Source organism: Moschus berezovskii, chromosome 9, assembly GCF_049115385.1.
Source record: "Moschus berezovskii isolate FMDL1 chromosome 9, NW_MosBer_1.0, whole genome shotgun sequence".
NCBI classification, from domain to species: Eukaryota; Metazoa; Chordata; class Mammalia; order Artiodactyla; family Moschidae; genus Moschus; species Moschus berezovskii.
The window spans coordinates 43,290,112-43,311,635 of record NC_142468.1 but is presented as its reverse complement, the minus strand read 5'-3'; the positions used below and the strand labels follow the sequence as shown (position 1 = coordinate 43,311,635).

General features: G+C 36.6%; 1 protein-coding gene across 8 annotated transcripts; it reads right to left on the bottom strand.

Moving 5' to 3' along the window:
• Positions 1-2,233: 2,233 nt before the first annotated feature.
• On the bottom strand, positions 2,234-21,484 carry DTWD1 (DTW motif tRNA-uridine aminocarboxypropyltransferase 1). 8 transcript variants are annotated; one of them, XM_055435663.2, is made up of 7 exons: positions 21,362-21,482; positions 20,717-20,874; positions 18,214-18,351; positions 16,430-16,747; positions 12,003-12,146; positions 9,609-9,858; positions 2,234-2,556 (listed from the first exon to the last, which is right to left on the bottom strand). In XM_055435663.2, exons 4-7 carry the CDS (start codon positions 16,691-16,693, stop codon positions 2,309-2,311), a joined length of 906 nt encoding a protein of 301 aa, XP_055291638.1. In that variant the 5' UTR covers positions 16,694-16,747; positions 18,214-18,351; positions 20,717-20,874; positions 21,362-21,482; the 3' UTR covers positions 2,234-2,308. The 8 variants fall into 8 exon arrangements, with proteins under 8 accessions (XP_055291638.1, XP_055291642.1, XP_055291637.1 ...); XM_055435667.2 differs by lacking the exon at positions 21,362-21,482 and adding an exon at positions 16,948-17,205 and having other exon boundaries at positions 20,717-21,354; XM_055435662.2 differs by lacking the exon at positions 20,717-20,874 and having other exon boundaries at positions 21,362-21,484.
• Positions 21,485-21,524: the final 40 nt, after the last annotated feature.

The following is a 21,524-nucleotide window of genomic DNA, read 5'->3' as shown; positions in this document are numbered from 1 at the left end:
ATTAATCAGGGACCACTCTAAATTACAATGTTTCAAAAGATCTATTTTCACAGTATGTTAGGAGGCATTCCTTATTCAAAAAAGTTTAAGAAATACTAACTTGAAGTTCAAAATGTTTATTGCAGGTAGGACATTTCAGCACTTTCATGCTGTGCCTTTTCAATCTCTAAGAGGGGGATATAATGTGCAGCAAACAAATTTTACCAACTTTTTTTTTTTTTCCATAAAACACATGTCCCACTGAGTGTACTTTGGGAAATGTATTGCTATTTCTAGCACTTACATGGGTGAAATTTAATAGTCAATATCCCATAAAGAGGACAACTTCAAGTGGGGACTTTTGAGAAAAATACCTCCCTTGTGGCTGAGTGGTAAAGAATTCACCTGCCAGTGCAAAAGCTGCAGGAGATGAAGTTTCAATCCCTGCGTCAGGAAGATCCCTTGGAGAAGGAAATGGCAACCCACTCTAGTATTTCTGCCTAGGAAATCCCATGGACAAGGAAGCCTAACAGGCTACAGTCTGTGGGGTTGGAAAAAGTCGGACACGACTTAGCGACTTAACAGCATACAAAAATCACTATTTACAAAGGTACAGGCAGAGTTTAGGAAAACCAAGGTGTAAATGACCTACTTTGGGGCTAGGAACACCTAGGAGACCTTACTACGTAAAAGAAAAGGGGTAAAAGGAGGAATCATGGGTCTGAAATGAACTGGAATAACTGCTGGGAAAAGGATGCCTTCAGTAAAGGGACACATCCACCCATGGTGGCCTGGCAGCAAAGCAGCCAGGGAGATAAACAACACAATTTCATCTTCCTTTCAACTTTCAACTTACTGCTGGCCCTTCTGTTTGCTGATCCCAACCAAAGGCCAATGGGCAAGGGGACCTACCTCACAGAGCAGAGAGCAGAATGGGAAAGACTGAAAGGCAGATCCAGAGGGCAAATAGAAGATATTCGGCAGAGTAGGGCTCCATTCACAAGCAGCTAGATTAGATGATTAAATCATGTCCTCAGGACTCAAGTCTTTTTATCTCTCCACTCTTTTGCTGGCTTCATTCTAAGGCAAAGTTTTGCCACCTGCAGCAGAGATGTCACCAGTAGCTCTAGGGTTATATACATCATGCTTAGTTCACAATTTCATAAAACAAAAAGAATAAACACATGTATAGCACTTACTCAGAGAAGGCAATGGCAAGCCACTCCAGTACTCTTGCCTAGAAAATCCCATGGATGGAGCAGCCTGGTAGGCTGCAATCCGTGGGGTCGCTAGGGGTCGGACACGGCTGGGCGACTTCACTTTCACTTTTTCACACATTGGAGAAGGAAATGGCAACCCACTCCAGTGTTCTTGCCTGGAGAATCCCAGGGATGGGGGAGCCTGGTGGGCTTCCGTCTGTGGGGTCACACAGAGTCGGACACGACTGAAGTGACTTAGCAGCAGCAGCAGCAGCATAGCACTTACTATATGCCAGGTGCTATTGAAAGCCCCATAGATACATTCACTCAGCTAAACCTCAACATCATCCTAAAATACCTACCATATTTTAGGTATACTGGTCTCTTCAGTAATCAAGAAACTGACAAGCGACTGGTAGGTGAAAAATGAAAACTGAGATTTAGATAGTCTATCCCTAGAGTCTGTAGTCTAGCTCTAGAGGTTGTGCTTTTAACCAGTGACCCATACTGCTTTAAGAAAAATAATCCCTACCTCCTTGAACATTCATATTACTTATCAAAAAGGAAACATGTGCTTACCCTGGATCAATCACTAGGCATTTTGCTTGCTAACCTGGGTCATATGTCCATCCCTAAGACAGGACATGATTATTAACAATTCCTCCCTAAAAAAGATGCAGATTAAAAAAAAAAAGTCCATCACAGGCAACATGGACTTAAAGAAACAGCCCTAAGGACTGGAGCTACAATTCTGGTTCTGCCTAGGTTTGCCATCTTGAGGAGATTCTGTGAGTATAGGTGGAAAGATATGAAGATCTCTAAAGAAATATCTAATTACATCTAATCATAGATATAAAATAACACATTATTATATTAAAATATAGTAATAAAATTGAGATCTGTCAAACTCGAGCAAGTTAAATCTGAAATTAATTTTTCAGTCAATACCATCTCTGAAAATTCCCTTAGAAATATCATTTTTAAAAATATGCAGTAAAATAAATAAAACCTTATTTTTTCAAGTGGTCTTACAGACATTACACATGAATATTTCCTAGGAATAAACAAAGCACAATTATAATTTTATTGATTTTAGCAAAATAAAATTACATTAAGTAACTTTTAAAAAACTAATGGGTAAGTTTTCTTGTTTCCTTGTCTCCAGGGCACTTGGCATTCTTTATCAACTGGTGCATAAAAGAGTAGAAAAATAAAAGATTATCATATTGTCCTTTGTATTTCTCTTTTAATATATCAGTATGATAGTCTACCAGAAAGTAGTAAATGGCTTCAATTGTGGAAAGGAAGGTATCTGGCTTTCCTTTTTGATGGCGCCAAAAGCAAGTTTTTCTTGTTTTCAACTCAACTTGTAGCAACCCTGCCAAAAACAAATAAGAAAAATATAGGTATTTCATGTTAACCACAGGGTGTGGTACAATAATGATTTCCCTTAATTACTTTAAGGATTTTTTTTTTAAACTTCTTCAATCCCAATTCCAAACAGGGTATTTTCTCAAATGTATTAAGATATATACAGAAGCAATGCAAAACACAGGATGAAATATTATCCATGACAGTTATCTATAAGTCTCAGACCTTATAGCAATGGGTTACAAGTGGTTAACATTTAAGATGGTCATCTCTGTCATCTACTTACCAATGTCTTTTTTCATTTTAACCTGTGACAGGACTAAGTTCGCCAATTTTCAGAAGAGTTTCATTTCCTTGATAAACTGACATTTTTAAGACATCATTCATTCTGAAACTCACTGAGACCAGATAGGCAGGTTAATGGTTCTTAATACTGTTAAAGCTACTGGATGATCACTTTTTGGCTCTCTTCATATACAGAGTACCTAGAGCTGTTTCATTAGCTGTCACATCTGTGTTTCAGAGCCTTGGGGACACAGTCAGCTAATGCTGTGCTCGTAAATATTTAAAAAGGAAATGACTCATGAAATTTTACAACAGTACTCTCATCATTTGGGCTACCCTTGTGGCTCAGCTGGTAAAGAATCTGCCTGCAATGTGGGAGACCTGGGTTCGATCCCTGGGTTGGGAAGATCTCCTGGAGAAGGGAAAGGCTCTACACCAGTATTCTGGCCTGGAGAATTCCACGAATTGTATAGTCCATGAGGTCACAAAGAGTTGGACATGACTGCGCCACTTTCACTCTCACTCTCATCTCTTACAACTCAGATGTCAACATACAAACTCAGAAGGCTTTTAGAACTTTAGACAAGCACTCGGACTCACAATAAAATTTCCTTTTAAAAAATCATATTTTATTCTAAATCAATACTCACAGCAAATATAAACTGACTAAACCTTCCATTTAAAAAACAATGATCATCAGAATGTAACACAATAGGAATGACCTCCACAAGGTTTCCATTCAATACTGTACTCAAGGTCTTAGTTAACACAATACTACAAAAACAATAAATTAATTACATGCTTAATAATTGAAAAGGGAAAAACACAACTGACATCTGTTGTTGCTGTTCAGTTGCTAAGTTGTGTCTTACTCTTTGTGACCCCATGGACTGCAGCATCCCAGGCTTCTCTGTCATTCACTATCTCCTGGGGTTTGCTCAAATTCATTTCCATTGAGTTGATGATGCCTTCCAACCATCTCACCCTCCACTGCCCCCTTCTCCTTTTGCCCTCAATCTTTCCCAGCATCAGCGTCTTTTCCAATAAGTTGGTTCTTTGTATCAGGTGGCCAAGGTATTGGAACTTCAGCTTCCGCATCAGTCATTCCAATGCATATTCAGGATTGATTTCCTTTATTATTAGGATTGACTGGTTTGATCTCCTTGCAGTCCAAGGAATTCTCAAAAGTCTTCTCCAGCACAATTCGAAAGCATCAATTCTTTGGTGCTCAGTCTTCTTTATGGTCCAACTCTCACATCCGAACATGACTACTAGAAATATCATAGCTTTGACTATACGGACCTTTGTTGGCAAAGTGATGTCTCTGCTTTTTAATATACTGTCTAGGTTTATCATAGCTTTCCTTCCAAGAAGTAAGCATCTTTTGGATCACAGCCTTATCATGGTGAAATACATTGGGGTAGAGAGATTTTTTAAAAGGAACAGAAGTGCTAAACATGAAAGATGGATAAATTCTACACTAAGAATTTCAGTTCTTCAAAAGATACCATAAAGAAATTTAGAAGATGAGTCAGAGACTGCATGAAGATATTTCAAAGCATAATTATCTATATTCTAGAATATATAAAGAATTCCTACAAATCAATAAGAAAAACAAAACACTAGAAAAATGGACAGAGATATTTCACAGAACAGGATATGTACGGCCAAATAAGCAAACAAAATGATGCTCAACCCAATTAGTCATTCACAGTCAATCATAAGTTCCTCAGTTGTGTCCGACTCTTTGCGACTCCATGGACTGTAACCTACCAGGCTCCTCTGTCCATGGGATTTTCCAGGCAAGAAGACTGGAGTGGGATGCCATTTCCTTCTCCAGTAGATCTTCCCAACCCAGGGACTGAACCCGGGTATTCCGTACTGTAGGCAGATGCTTTACTATCTGAGCCACCAGGGAAGTCTAATTAGTCATTAGTGAAAGGTAAATTATGACTACAACCAGATACTATATTATACCCACTCTATTGGCAAAGTATCAAACATTTGACAACACAATGGTAGGAGGTGTTATGAACTGATAGGAATTCTTGCACATTAATGATGGGAGTATAAACCTGTATACCACACTTTGGAAAAGAGTTGGCATCGTCCTGTAAGACTGAACATTCTTATACATAACAAAACAGCAATTCCAGTTCTAGGTATTTCCTAGAGGAAGCTTGCACATGTGCAAGAATGTTCATAATAGCACTGTGTGTAATAGTAGCACATAGTAGTGCTGTAGCAAAAACCAGAAATAATTAAATTGTTTCATCAACAGAAGACTGAATAAACCTTAGTATATTCACACAATCATACATTATACAGTAGTGAAAATGAATATAATATAGCTATAATCTCAGAAACAAAATGGTGAGTTTAAAATTTGAATCCTGAGAAAACTACAAGTCAAAAAACAAAACTAATAATCTAAAAAAAGCAAATCTTTTTTAATTGAAAGTATGTTGTACAATATTATATGTTACAAGTGTACAACATAGTGATTCACAATTTTTAAAGGTTATACCCCATTTATAGTTATTATAAAATATCTGCTGTATTCCCTGTGCTGTACAATACATCCTTATAGCTTACTTTACACTTTATAGTTTGTCCCTTTTACTATCCTAACCCTACATTGCCCCTCCTTCACTGGTATCCATCAGTTTGTTCTTTACATCTATGAGTCTGCATCTCTTTTATTAATCCTTGTATTTTTTTAGATTTCACATATAACTGATATCATACAATATTTGTCTTTCCATTATTTCACTTAGCATAATGCCCTCCAAGTCCATCCATGTTACTGCAAATGGCAAGATTTCATTCTTTTTTAATGGCTGAGGGGTATTCTATTGTGTGTATGTTTGTGTATGGGTATCATGTATGTTTTCCTCTAGGAGTTTTCTAGTATCCGTCTTACATTTATGTCTAATCCATTTTGAGTTTATTATTATATATGGTATTAGAGAATATTTTAATTTCATTCTTTTACAAGGAGCTGTTCAGTTCACCCAGCACCACTTATTGAAGTGAGATAAATGCTAGTTTCAGTAATTTGGACTCCTTCCCCAATCAAAAGATACCATCCTTCCCCAATGCATTCCCCTAAGCCTTTCAATGATGAATCTTCAAGAACATTATGCCACTCTTCACTTGCAGGCTTACATTTCATGATTAAATTAGGCATTCAAACTTCAAATGTTTTGCTTTGAGAGAAGTAAAACATTCACAGCTATTTCTCTGTAAAGTCTGGCAAAAGAGTATGTTACATTGTTAAGAGGATTCTTAATCTCAGCATTCATAAGAGAAACAGAAACATTCTAATACAGTACATTTGAGGGCTTAAATAGAAATTTAGAGTTGGTTTGTTCAGCTTAATCCCATCAAATGATAAAATGTTTTAAAACCTAAAGGCAATGATTTATAACAAACAAGGGTTGTTTCTTGTGGAAGTAACTTGGCTTATCTGGAAACTGGTATTTCACACACATATAGAGATAATAAATATGCTGGGCCCTAAATAGTTCCTGTGGTGCAATGAGGAGTCAGAAGGGACAGGGATTGAAGTAGGACAAGTAGAAAAACTGACTCTAGAAATCTGTTTATTTCATGATTTTGAAGGAATTAAGAAATCCATTTAAAATTCTGATGTAGCACAGAACTGAAATATATGATACTTTCTATGTGATCTGAGAAGGAATAACAGAAAACTTTCGTACAAATGTGATTTGAAGCCTAAAGCACAAAGGCTTAACAGATTTAAATTGTACCTCAATAATCCCCTTTATAATTTTTTTCAAGTGTTAATACCACTTATGTTCTTCATTTGATCCTTTCCATTGCCATATAAGGTGCTTTAGAGAAAAATGGCTCAGGAAAAATCTTCAAACTGGGTAACATGCAACTGTAACTATTCAAGGGAATATGGCAGGCAGTACTCCAAAGAGCAGGGTTTTAGGGTTTCATCAATCAAACGTTAGCAATAAGATTACAAATCTTATTCTGTCTTCTTTTTGCAGTCACTCTCCATATACACACCCTTCCCAAACACAGAAACACCATTTCTTTTTCTCTCTCTGCCTATCTTTCTCACACACATACACCCAATCACACAGAGAACCAGAATGACAAAGAAATCTTACTAACATGTATGTTTTCAAGGGGTATAACCTATATAAATTAAGCGAGTTAAATCTAGTATTGTCATTCACTTTAGTTTGAGACTAATTAACACAAGATTCCAAAAAGTGCCATACACTTTCTTTTCTATATGATGTACATTTTGAATAACTGCCTGGGAGAAGCTCTTCCAGTTTGAAACTGATTTGGAAACTGCTTAAAACCAACTGGGTAACTCTCTTGCTCTCTAATCATACATGGTATACAAATAAAGCCACCAAAGAGCCAGAAATAAACCCAAAGCTTTTAGAAAAACTACTGAAAAAGCCTAAAGAACTGAATAAGGAACAAGGGAACAAGACAGGTAATATTCTTCATATGACTAGTTGTGTTACTTGGGCAAGTAAAGCAACTCTTTAAATCATTAATTATTAGAAACTAAGCTTTTCATTATAAAGAAAAATATACAAATAAAACAAAAGAAAGAAATGTTAAATCTGAATTGGAGCGATTCATGTGAACTCAATACATAGTTATTTATTTTTCTTGGCTCTGTCCACTGAAGCAATGATATACAAGCAGTAATAAATGTACCAGATCTTGGTTTCTAAAAACATTCCCCATTAAAAGAACCACAGTTTCTTCAAACAATTAATTCTAGGTCTGGAGCAGGAAAAAAGTACAAGTGAACTTGGGTCAGCTTGTTGTACCAGAAAGACATGCCACAAAGGACCTGAAACATTACCAATGGCAAAATTTTAGACAATTTGGGCATCAAAAAGAATATAATCATGATAGATTATAACATACTGAATGAAAAGGAAATCCATAAGACCACAATGATCCCAAAAAGAGGTGGTGGGAGAGAGAGGAAAAAGGAGAGAGAAAAAAAGAAAAGCTCGTCTTTACATAAGAATGCCAGCAAACAAATGTAGAAGAAATAATAACATTAAAATCTCATTTTGTAATCCTTAATGTAATTACTGATTTAGGCAATAGTCTGTCAGCAATGCAAGAGACCGGTTCAAACCCTGGGTCGGGAAGACCCCCGGAGAAGGAAATGGCTACCCACTCCAGTATTCTTGCCTGGAGAACTCCATGGACAGAGGAGCTTGGTGGGCCATAGTCCATGGGGTCACAAAGAGTCGGACACAAATGAGCAACTAACACACATGTACACACATCAATAAATACTAAAACCACTTCGTAAAAAGCAGTTGGGAAATAGTTCAGTGTCTTAAAAGTATTACCCCATAGATTACTAGTAATTTCAACAAAGAAAATAAACTTTATATTGGAGAGATCTGGCAATCACCACTTTAATCAAGGAATTAACGTTATCAGCAGTAATGGAAAAAGGTACACTATGTCCTCTTATTTGATGTATCAACTTTAGTTATGAACAGGACAGTTTCATTTCTGAAAGGGAATACTATTATTAATTATATCAAAACAACATATATAAACTAGAATTTTTGTAGACAGCCATGGATTTATCCTTATCTGAAGTATCCTTACAAAAATATTTAAACTAAATCTATTATTAAAACCAGCAGACAACTGACCTGTCCTCTTCACACAAGCCCAAGTCATAAAACGCAAAAACAGGTAACTGTTCTACATTAAAAGTGACTAAAGAGACATAATAACCAAATGGAATCTGAGTTTACATTCTGTATCAGAGGAAAAAGGCTACAACAAATATTTTTGGGTCAATTAGGGAAATGTAAATTTGGACTAAAGATTATAGAACTTTTGCTAACTTTCCTATAGTGATAATGGTATAGCAATTACGCCATTCTTCTTTAAGGATGTATACTTAGATATTTAAGGGTGATGTGAGAACGGCAACCCACTCCAGTCTTCTTGCCTGGAGAATCCCATGGACGGAGGAGCCTGGTAGGCTGCACTCCATGGGGTTGCTAAGAGTCGGGCACGACTGAGCGACTTCACTTTTACTTTTCACTGTCATGCATTGGAGAAGGAAATGGCAATTCAGTCCAGTGTTCTTGCCTGGAGAATCCCAGGGACGGGGGAGCCTGGTGGGCTGCCATCTATGGGGTCGCACAGAGTCGGACACAACTGACGTGACTTAGCAGCAGCAGCTGTAAAGCCTGCAACTTACTTTCAAATGGTTCAACCAAAAATATACATATCTAAGTACACACCACAGTTCAAAAGCATCAATTCGAGATCCAACCAGTCCATTCTAAGGGAGATCGATCCTGGGTGTTCATTGGAAGGACTGATGCTAAAGCTGAAACTGCAATACTTTGGCCACCTCATGCAACGAGTTGACTCACTGGAAAAGACTCTGATGCTGGGAAAGGTTGGGGGCGGGAGGAGAAGGGGACGACCGAGAATGAGATGGCTGGATGGCATCACCGACTCTGTGGACATGAGTTTGAGTGAAGTCCGGGAGTTGGTGATGGACAGGGAGGCCTGGCATGCTGTGATTCATGGGGTCGCGGAGAGTTGGACACGACTGAGCGACTGAACTGAAGTACACACAGATACATATAATAGAGAAGGAAAAATAAAGCAAAGGTGGTAATGCAACTCTTCTTGACTATATCAGTAGGTTTGAAGTTTTTGAAAGTTGGGGGAAGGAAAAGTCAAAAAAATAAATGGAACATTTTTATTCTTATTTACCTTGAAGTCTCTCATCAGTGAATATTTTGTTTGTTTGGTTCCAGGTGCTATCTATGAATACAATTTTTTTCAGTGTTGTGTCTTTGCATTTGCTGTCATTCAAATCCTGTTCTTCAGTTTTCTTGCGTTTAATGGATGGCTTATCAAGGTCATCATTTTTGCCTCTAATGCTATTTTGACTCTTTTTTTGCAGATGAAAAGAAATATCTTTTACTGAAACGGATTTAGGTCCAGGAAATACAAGTGCAACCTAAAGCAAAGAAGCTTACATTAGTAGTGTGCTATGATCTTCAAAATTAATAAATTCAGACTTAAAACTTCAAGAGGAAAAACTTTGTTGAGTATCTGAGAAAAAAGCATTAGGTTTTAATATATGTGCCTCTTTAATCCATATATGGTAAAGTTTTTGGTTCTTCCCTAGTAACCTATAATCATAATATACTACCAAGAAATACTTCTATACTTTATCACTTATTGATAAAAACCAGGTTAATTGTATCTTAAATAAAAAAACTAAACTCTATAATGTTTCATAAGATATAAGGCAAAGTATGGGGTACTTTGTAAAAGAACCATTGAAAAGTGCTTGATAATTAAATACCATCTTCACCTATATAATAAGCAAAGAGCAAATGATACAGCCAATGCTGGTGAGGAAACAGTATAATAAGCCTTTAAAGCTATTACTGATGTCAAGTTTAAATAACATAATTCTGTGAAAGCCATTTGGCCATATAAGTCAAGAGTCTTGAAATGTTCATACTCTCTAGTCAAATGAAATTTCAATATGGGAATTTATCTTAATAAAATAATTCTAAACATACACATACTCTCAATACCCAGAATATATAAGTATATTTATTACAGTGAAAACTTAAAAATAAAAAATCTAACTGTCTGAATTATGGTACTTCCTTTCTTTCAGCATGTTTTTACTGAGTCCTTATATACTGTAGAACCTCCAAGGTATGAACAACTCCTAACACAAAGCAGGCACCCAGCAAATATTTGTTAAATGAACAAATGTTGACAGAATCAAGGGTATTTATCCTCCATATTTTTCCCTCTTTCCAAAGTGGGAGATTATCATTTTTAATATGAAAAGTATTATTAAAATTTAAAATCTTAAATTTATAAACTTCAACGTTATAAAAGTTTTTCAGACACTCACAATGCACACATACCTTTCCCCCATACCTGACTAGCAGAGTTCAGGGCTTCTTAGTTTTCTTATGTTATAAGCATATCATGTCTTTTTATATTTCCTAGCACTACATTCTATTTAACTGACATGATATCTAGCTGATCAAAGAAGGAAATACAAATATATTCCTAGATCCCAAACTCAGATATCAATTTACAAACACAATTTTCTATATAAATTCAACCAAAAATTACAAATATATTGATATGAAACGAAAAACTTACCAAGTTCTTTCTTAAACAAACGAATGTATTGATTTTTTATTTTGTTTCTAGATTTATCATACCAACAAATGTTCTCCCAAGAGACCTAAAAGAATTTATATGTTTCTATCAGAAGTATTCAAGGCCTAGTTTTTTGAGATCTATAGCAACATCACTTTTCAACAAGACCAGCTGTAAAGACCTGTTGTCACTAATGTTACCATTTCAACTAGGTGAAAATCCATTAAGAATCTAGAAATGAGCAAGGAAGGCCTCTGAGTAGCCAAAATAAATATCACAAAAGCCATGTACTAAAGCTTTTAATTTAGAAAGAATTTCTAAAAATCCTTCTAGCTTAGTCTTTCTTTTTTTCTTCTGGAGAAATTTCAATGTTTGTAATCTCGTTTCTCAGTTTGTATCAAATTAGCCTTTTTACGTGTATATGAACAAGAATGGAGAAAGGAGAAAAGTAAAAGCAGGCCTAGTAATACTGCTGCTGCTGCTAAGTCACTTCAGTCGTGTCCGACTCTGTGTGACCCAATAGATGGAAGCCCACCAGGCTCCCCCGTCCCTGGGAGTCTCCAGGCAAGAACACTGGAGTGGGTTGCCATTTCCTTCTCCAGTGCGTGAAAGTGAAAAGTGAAAGTGAAGTCACTCAGTCGTGTCCGACCCTTAGTGACCCCACGGACTGCAGCCTACCAGGCTCCTCCATCCATGGGATTTTCGCAAAGAGTAAAAATTGGAAGAAATAATACAGACAAACTAAAAAAGTGGAAAGAGAGACTCAAAAAAGCCTAACATCTAGGATCATTTGATCTTTTAAGATACTGATGAAGTAAACTGTATGTTGTTAAGTGCTACAGAAGGTTAACCCAAGACCATTAAATATTAAATTATGTTCAAGTAAGTTTAGAAAGGCAATGGAGTTTAAAATTCATATTTAGATTCAATGTGAAAAGCTGTAAAAAAAAAAAATAAGCTGCCTACTTCATGGTCCTTTTCTTCATATTCTGGAATACACGGATATGTATAAATATTTACAAATTCAGGTGCTAAGAGTTTTGCATGTACAGCGGTGCTTTTGCCATCTGTTTCATTCGGATGTTTAATGATGTCAATCTTCAATGGTAGCTAAAATTTAGAGAAAAAAGAAAAATGAACAAAACAAATAGAAAATTCTAATTTTTATGTTAATAAAAAGTCTTTAAAGCTTAAATAGCAAGCTCACACTAAGTTCCTATAAATACACTTATAGTTTGAGAGTCATACTTTTTTAGAACAGAATACTAAGACTAGTAAGAGTCATAAAGCAAACATAAATTTATATCTCAATACCGTTAATCATGTACTAGAACTATTTTCAAATCATTTAATAGATTCTTATAGCAATGTTCCAATGTCATATTCATTTGTCACAATGGACTGAGTCCTATTCCTTACATTCAAATATCTGTGTCAACATTTTTTATAATTCCTATAAACTTTCAGGTCTGTTAATTTTATAATATATTACAAAGAAATATAAGCTCAGGCAAAAGTTTTAGATCTAAAACTCAGGTTAAAATTTTGTTCCTCAAAACATCTTTTGACGTCAAAGGTATTATCTTTTAATGTTAACATCATGATTCTCAACATGTAATATTAATTATTAATTGGAAAAAGAGTAACAGAATGGTTCCAGGAGGTATACTCTATATAAAAAATAACTTTTCAAAATCATTTTGCCTATTTTACTTAGTTTCATTATTTAATTACTATGAATTATGTCCTATCTGTATGCAAAAATAATAGTCTTGCAAATTTCTTGAGTTAGATTTTTCTATTATTTTGCTGATTTGTTTGGTTTAGTTTTCTGTATAATGCTTGTATGAATCCTGCCTTCAGCCATGACTATGAAAACAGAAGCCAAGTCATATCTCTCCCACCATATAAGAAATTCTTTCTGGGATGGATTTTTCACTGTAGAGTTCAAATGATTTATTTGTTATGGTAAGTACTGTTCCAGCTCCCAGCCCACACTAAAAGACAACATTCTAGGTATTTACTCTGGGGCAACAGCTATTTTACCCTGCAGTACAAAACTATGTTGTTTTTTTACAACAGATTTATTAAAGAGATAGGATTGAAACAATAAACTGCACATATTTGAAGTGTACAATCAAATGAGTTTTAACATATGCTACACCTTTGAATTCATCACAATAAAGCTAATGAACAAATCCATCGTCCCCAAAAGTCTTCTTGTGTCTCCCTCCTTCCCCTTACCTCATCAACTACCACCCACAGTCTAGGGCAACTACTGATCTATTACTCTAGGTTAGCTGGCATTTTCCAGAATTTTGTATAAATGAAATTATAAATTATAGACACTTTTCTTTTGATTGCCTTCACTCAGAATAATTATTCTGAAATTCATTCATGTTTGTGTCATTAACTTCAGAAGTATTTTTTAAAGGGGCAGTTTCTATATGCTCCTAGATGATCCCAAATTGTACACAGTTTATTGTTCAGGATAATTATGTGGAAAGAGTAAGCTATATATCCTAAAAGGGCCATAAACACCCCAGATAACATTGAAAACATCCCTAGTTTTCAATCCAGGGTTTCAAACCCGATGTCTTCTACCTTCTCACTTAGCCCTAGTGATCATTTGTAACTTGAAGGCAACTGCTTCAAAACATCAAACCAACTTCCAGTGATAGAAAATTTACTATTTAAGTAGGCAGTTCACAAATGATTTTACATCAGTCTACCTCTGGCTGAACTCTACATCAGACTTTCCTCATGAAACTCAATCCCAGCTGATGCTACTCTACATTCCCTTTCCCCAGGGTCTCTCAGTAGCAGCTCAGCATTATCTTAGTTCAGGGAAGGCAGGAAAGAAGAAAGAAAAAAAAAAGAAAGAAAGCATATCATGACAAAGTATTCTAACACTAATACAACCGACTTTCTTATACAGCTGATGAATAGAGCTGAAAATTACAAAGGCAATGACCACCATTTCTGATCAGTTGGCTATCTCTGAAGGACATTATTTAAATCAAGAATGCAGGACTGAAAGTTACTAATGTATTTCACAAACCATGAAACTAGCATAGCATGGACTAACATCTACAAGTATACAACATTTACGTAATATCTGTGCTCAACAAGTATTTTTGGGAGCCAGTCCAGGTATCTTTAGTTCCTCCTAAGTAAGCCTGAAAATTATACTATGAGAGCCCAGACAAAGGTCAAGTCATGGAAATACAGAAATATATGTTTGTGCTCTAGTTTACACATTTTAAAAGAAGATATATCTTAAACAATGACAGGGCACAGAGTAATACTAAGGTTGACCAGACTCAGTTCAAGTAGAGATGCTTTGTTTCAAACATTAAAGACCATCAATCTGGTCTCTAAAATCTATGCTTCCTATGAGAGATATACCACAAAACTTTCTACCCATATTTATCAAAATACAATTAGCAAAAAACTCTAGCCTTTTCCATGTGATTATCAACCTTCCCAAAGAGAATCTTTTCAATTCCAGTACTCTAATAGATGAAGCTTTCATCTGATGACCTTTTTTCACCTTAAAAAAAAGACATTTGTCATGACTTTAAAAAAAATTAATGAATTTGTCATGACATTAAAAAATTTTTCTTCTGCATAATAAGATATATATTAATGAATTTAATCCCTGGAGTAAAATTTATAGCTTGGGAGGTACTTACTCATTATGTAGTCATCTTCCCTTCCAAAGCAGGCTATCTAAAAGCAAATGCTGAACCATTTGTAAAAATAAAGTAGAAACTAGGAAATGTTTTAGATTTTTTTTTATTAATATGTAGTAACTCAGAAAATTTTATATATAGTAATTAAAATAAAACACTTCAGAAAATTTTGCACCATCCAGTAGGCCATTTAGAGTTGATCAAACTCTTGGTATAGTGTTTCAGCCATTTAATTAAAATAGTGGACATTAGGTCATGGATTTAAAAAACAATACTCAATTATTAAATTTCTATGAAAATATTAGCCCTATATTATTAACTTTTATTATTCCAATCGTCAATCCTTTTGAACAAAATATATCTTAAGATGAAACTTTTAATGGGGTATTTTCTTTATGTGGCTATGATATAAACAGAAGATGAAATGATTCTGTTCATACCTCCAAAACCATACTTCAAAATGTAACATTCTTATATTAGAGATGAGGATAATGGGAGAAGGGAGATAAAGAAGGGGGTGGCAGAGGACAAGATGGTTAGATAGCATCACCAACTCAATGGACATGAATTTGAGCAAACTCCAGGAGAGAGTAGAGGGCAGAGGAGCCTGGGGTGGCAAAGAGTTTAAACATGACTTAGTGACTGAACAACAACGTGGACTCTAGAAGAATTATTGTGCTCAAGCTCTCAGTTTTTCTGAGGTAACTATGAAGCTGACTGGATTCTATACTTAGTTATTCTTGGCCAGTAAACTTTCCATTTTAGACGCCTGAGCAGACCATGGACTTGCCAAGGTAACATGTAGGCTAAAATGCAATTCGAGTAACAAAATACGAGTGCTTCAAAGTATTGTTCTTACTTGAAATTTAAATGAACTTTATCACCACATTAAACTTATTTTCTTATTGGCAAGTTCCAATGAGCCCATGTGTAGAATCTGGTCTCTTTAAGGTCCTAGTAGGCAGCAGTCAAATTTCATAAACCATTTGACTTAAAGTTTGAGTCACTGTTAGACAAGTTAACATATACATAACTAAGTCTTTGATTACAGAGACATGATGGTCTACAGACCTTTTATCTACACAAAAATAGTTTTGATAGGCAACAAAAAGTATAAGGTAAGCAATCAATTCAAATCAATTTGTTTAAATCTGGCGTTAAATCACTATAACACAGCCCAATGAGCAGGCCTTAGTCTTTTCAATTTCAGTTTAGTTTTGGTCACTGACATGTGCTCTGTCTCCATATACAGAATGAGGCAAAACTCACGATTCTGCCTAAGCAAATATCAACCCTAGTTCCTTCATCCTTCAGGATATGTTTTCTTCTCAGGCAGTCCCTGAGGTGGTTTTTGAAGCTCCTTCATGCAGCCTGTAAACTTGTTTCTTGTAGTTTTCAAGTTTACACCACATTTTTTCTATGCTGTAAATGAATTATAGTCATTTATTTTAAAAAGTAACTGATTTCATTAAAAACAGTATTCATCTCATATGCAAGTGTTTCAGTAATGTGTGTCTCTTTTTCCAGAAACAAGGGGGAAAAATAGGTTTACAGTTCTACAGGATTAAACTTTCTATTAATTAATTTTCATAATGATGTCATTTTTATCAAGCTTATCAGTGATATTAGAGTAGGGATATACCAGACTTTTTTAAAAATCAATTCTCCTACTTTCAAACAATTAAATTTCTCACCAACCTTCACAAGTGGTATATGTTCAACAGGTACATTTTCAACTGGGACGTAACATGTATAGCAGTAGAACATTCTTGAACCACCACACTTGAGACATTTTGATCTTCCATTTTGCTGAGCTTTTTTAAGAACTTCTTGAGATGCTAAGCATAAGTTTTGAAGAGGATCTTCTGCAGCTATGCATGTAGTTTGTGACTGCTGTATTTCCACAAATTTTGAATTATCTTCTTCCCTTTCTTTGAGAAATATAGGTGTACTGAGAGACATTTTTCATTCAAATCAAAGTTTAACTTTTATTTCTAAACACATATTGTAGATGCACTAGAGAAAAAAGTAGGGGCAAAATAAAAAACATAAAACATTTCACTCACTGTTTCTACAAAGAAAACTACTCCATTTAATTCGCAACTGTGTGCTGACGTTAGTATTTACTAACAAATGTTAGTAAGTTTTTAAACCACTAGATTAGCATGCTTTAAGATATAATATTGAAAAGCAATAAACTAAAAAAAAAAAAATACCTTTTAAAGCTAGTCCTTCCATAAATAGGAAGGTTGTCTCCAGAAAAATTATTTCAAATATAAAGTGTAGATACAAACAATCTATTTCTCAGTGACTATTTTTGCTCCAGAAACAGTACTTTTGTTCTATATTAGGAATGTAGTGTTTTTATGTTAGTATCAGCCAGGAATGTATTCAACCCTGCAAGCTCTGACTTTCACTTGTCATTTTATGACATCAAATCACACTCTGACATGACATCAATTCTCAGTCTGAACCTTGAAAAAAATACAAGGTGAAATCAGTAAAATTTAGTTGGTTATGTTCTAAAAGATGTAATTCTCTCCAACATAAATTAAAACACACATAAAAATATAACTAAACATCCATGAAAATGAGAGGCATCCACTACCAATTATAATTTTTTAAGTATCTCAAAAGGTGAAACATATGCCTATAAAAATATAAAGGCATATAGATAAAGATTAAAGTGTAATCTTATAAACGTTAAAATTTTACAAAGTAACATCAGTGTTCACCCATTCTAAGAATTCATACTGCCTTCAAAAATACACACCATTCAGTCTTCAGGTCTAGAGATAAAATAGTAAAGTGGCTTTCTCACTTAAATATTTCGTTCAAAGGAGGATGATGAAAGCACAATATGCTTAGAGGGAAAAAGAGACTGGGGCCCTCTTAATTTGATATGCATTCCAGAGTTGTAAAATGATTCTCATAACCTAAAGCCTTATGGTATTGCGGTGTTTAACTATGAGACTCCAGGCACTTCAAGTACAAACACTGAGAGGAGAAATGCTGTGACAGAAACAGGAAACTTTTTGTGGTTTCCCAAAACGAAAGTGAACAAAGAGTCCAGTGGAACATAATACACAATGTAATTTACTAACAAGAAGTTAGTGATACTAATTTAATTAGTCATCAGGAGTTTTTTATAGATTGCAAATGCCAGGGAACTTGGGACCCAAATAAAGAAAGGCAAAGAAAAAAGATGTTGGTCATTGAAGGAAAAGTAAAATATACTTGCCAAATTTATCCAAGGGGAAAGCCAAAATACAAAAAATATTTTTGATGTGTACTGATTAGGTAAGGGTTTACATTTTGGGTTGCTAGGACAAAGTGATATTTAAAAATGATGGTCCAATCCCTTCTTCTTGCCTCACGAATGGAAAACATTATGTGACCTCTACTCCAAATCCTAAAAATGACTTCTATCTTTGTCAGTATGCCCTCAATGACTGGGAGAGTGCAGGATATTAAGCTGTTACCTTTTCTTGAGGCTCAGATCCTTTTAAGACTGCATGAGAGTCTTCGACCTTCTCTCTAGTAAATGCACTTACAGATGCAGTATTCTGCACACAATTTCAGATGGTTTGCAGGTTAGATTCTAGAGTCCATCTATAAATCTAGGTAAAGAAATCTTGGCTAAAATCAAAAAGTCATTAGAAGAACAGGAGAAGCCTTAAAAATCTGGGAAGAGATCCTATTAGTTTCCAGAAATCAGAGCCACAAATCCTTCTCTGGCCAACAAAAGATCAATTCTCACAAGCCAATGGAGGTCTCATCACTGAACTTAGGAAACTAATTGGTCCCTAAATCCTCTTGGTTTTGCTTTGTTCTACTGTTACCTGAGGTTCTTACAAACATTTTTAGGCTGCAATAGTCTTGAGTTATCCAGATCATGGGCTCATCCTAAAAAAGCAATTGGAGTGGTCTAATTCAATTCGCTCGGAGAAGGCAATGGCAAGCCACTCCAGTACTCTTGCCTGGAAAATCCCATGGATAGAGGAGCCTGGTGGGCTGCAGTCCGTGGGGTCGCTAAGGGTCGGACACGACTGAGCGACTTCATTTTCACTTTTCACTTTCACACATTGGAGAAGGAAATGGCAACCCACTCCGGTGTTCTTGCCTGGAGAATCCCAGGGATGGGGCAGCCTGGTGGGCTTCCGTCTATGGGGTCCACAGAGTCGGACACGACTGAAGTGACTTAGCAGCAGCAGCAGCAGCAGCAATTCAATTCGACTCCACTTCCCTGGGTATTCCAGTAGCTATGAAGGGATCTGCATGTGCCACTATAGGGCCCAGGGTTAGTGGTGAAGTATGCAGTTCCCAACAGTGTCATGAAAGTCAATGTAGTTGCTTGATGTTTAATGGAAAACTACTGGTGAGTTTTTCTGGAGCCTCAAAGTGCACTCCTGAGATGCCTCAGAAAAATCTCCACGTATTCCACTTGGCAGTCCATCCATATAGCTAAATGAATTTTTTTGTTGTTGTTTAGTCATTCAGACGTGTCCAACTCTTTTGCAATCCCATGGACTGTAGCTCGCCAGGCTCCTCTGTCCACAGGATTTCCCAAGCAAGAATACTCGAGTGGGTTGCCATTACCCTCTCTAAGAGATCTTCCTGACCCAGGGATCGAACCAGGATCTCTTGAATCTCCTGCATTGGCAGGCAGGTTTTGGCCCAGCTGAGCCAACAGGGAAGCCCCAAATTAGCAGAGCCTTATATAAAAAGTCCTTTCTCCACAAAAATCAAACAACACAAACACCTTGAGACGGTGCAAAGGAAAGTCTATGGCTCCCTGCCTTGCCTTACCTAAACACTCTCACATGTAGATAAGGTGGCTACAGAAGAGGCCTGCAGTTCTAAGTCATGGGGAGCTCTCTCCAAAGGTCTCTAAAACCATATGAACAGGGATCCATCTTGACCTAATCAACAGCCTGTTTCTAATGTGTACAAATCATTTACTGCACACATGATGATTCAAAACTTTCAAAGCATACATCTTAACATCAAATATGTGTGAGAAATACAAGTGGAGTTGTGGGGGTTACTGAGAAAACATAAAAAGACTTCGTTCCTAAGGAACTAACAAATATTTTTACCTAGATATGCACCTGTCATTTTGCAACTTGGATTGAAAACAAATTAATTTTTTTCTCTTTCTATCCTCTTTACCACACAAATTAATTACTCCATCCAGTTGTACAATTCTACCTTGCACATAATCCTGTATTTTTAGTCTCAAAGTCAGGATTCTAGATGGCCCGTTGCAATCTCTTCACCTCTTTGCTTTCATGTACTTATTACTAGTTCCAGGTACTTAACATGAAAAATATATTTTAATTTGGAGTTACCTTTTAGTTAAGCTATCCTTCCTAGCAGTAGTCAACTCCCCAAGAGTAGAATCTTTCACTCTGCAATTCCAGAATGAAGAATTCAACAAATACTTGTTAACTAAATCAAAACCATTATGAAAATGAAGCATTCACTATGCAACTGCTACTGAAGTATCTGACAACCTTTACCTGACCTGCAGCCTAGGAGATTTTTTTCTTGTTTTTCCAAAATAATAAAGCAAAAGACTCCTGGCTACAAATAAGTTAACTACCACCCCCATCCCCCATCCCCATGCAGAAGATAAGAGTTCAGTGCTTGGGTTAGAAAGATCCCCTGGAGGAGAAAATAGCAACCCACTCCAGTATTCTTGCCTGGAAAATCCCATGGACAGAGGAACCTGGCAGGCTACAGACCATAGGGTCGCAAAGAGTGGGACACAAGTGAGCACACAACACAGCAATGGAACATTATATAAACTCCTTATCCTGTACTTTGGATCATAACAGTACCAAATATAACCCACTTAAATTTTATTTTCCTATTTTTAAGAAACTGGTCATATGTAAAGGTCCAATGGTCCTTTTTCGTACAGGCTAACAGCCTATGCCCTCCTCACCACCCCCAGCCCCCCCACACACACATAGCACCCACCCTGTGGTAGAGACTGTCTTGCCTTAGTTTTTCATGGTACACGGGTTTCAGTTCAGTCGCTCATTTTTAAATATTGTGGTTCTGAATCAAGCAGTGATTTTATCATCCAACTTCATGGAATTGGCACCTCTCAGTGTTAATAAACCTCCTGACTTGTCCTACATTTCCAAGAAATAATTCAGACTTAAGGACAGCCTCTTGGCTTATTACGTATTTATAACCTTAATATTTTAAATACACTGCATGACACACTATGCCTGTACTAATTTTCTCCTACAGTGATAACCAATGTCCCGCAAATCACTCCAAACACCAAAAAAATAAATAGGGTACCTAGTGGACTAACTACCTGAACAGACTTTTCTTGGGCCGGACTGCACTGAAAATAATTGTTAGGGGTTAAGAGGAAAAAAAAAAAAACTTTGAGGAAAAATTTGGACGCCCTTTCCCCAAAGGGCCCACAAGACCTTAAATATGCTAGTGGCCGCACAAGGACCAGGGCCCCACTCACAAGCGACACCCAGCACGACCTCCGCCGGGGCCCGGCCAAGGAGCGTCCACTCCCGCAGCAGCCGGGCTGCGGCCAGACCCCGGTCCCCACAGAAGCGCTGAGACCCGCACGAGGGATCAGAGTGGGACTCAGACCTGCACAGCCCGCGGGTCCTCGTACAGCTCCACGCGCCTTCCGCTCCGCCGGAGCCCGAGGTGCGCGCCCGGCCCAGGTCCCGCCTGGCCGCGGCGGAGCGCTTTCCGGGCGACACCAGAGGGAGGAGCCCGGACGTTGCTAAGGCCGTTGCTAGGGCCGTGC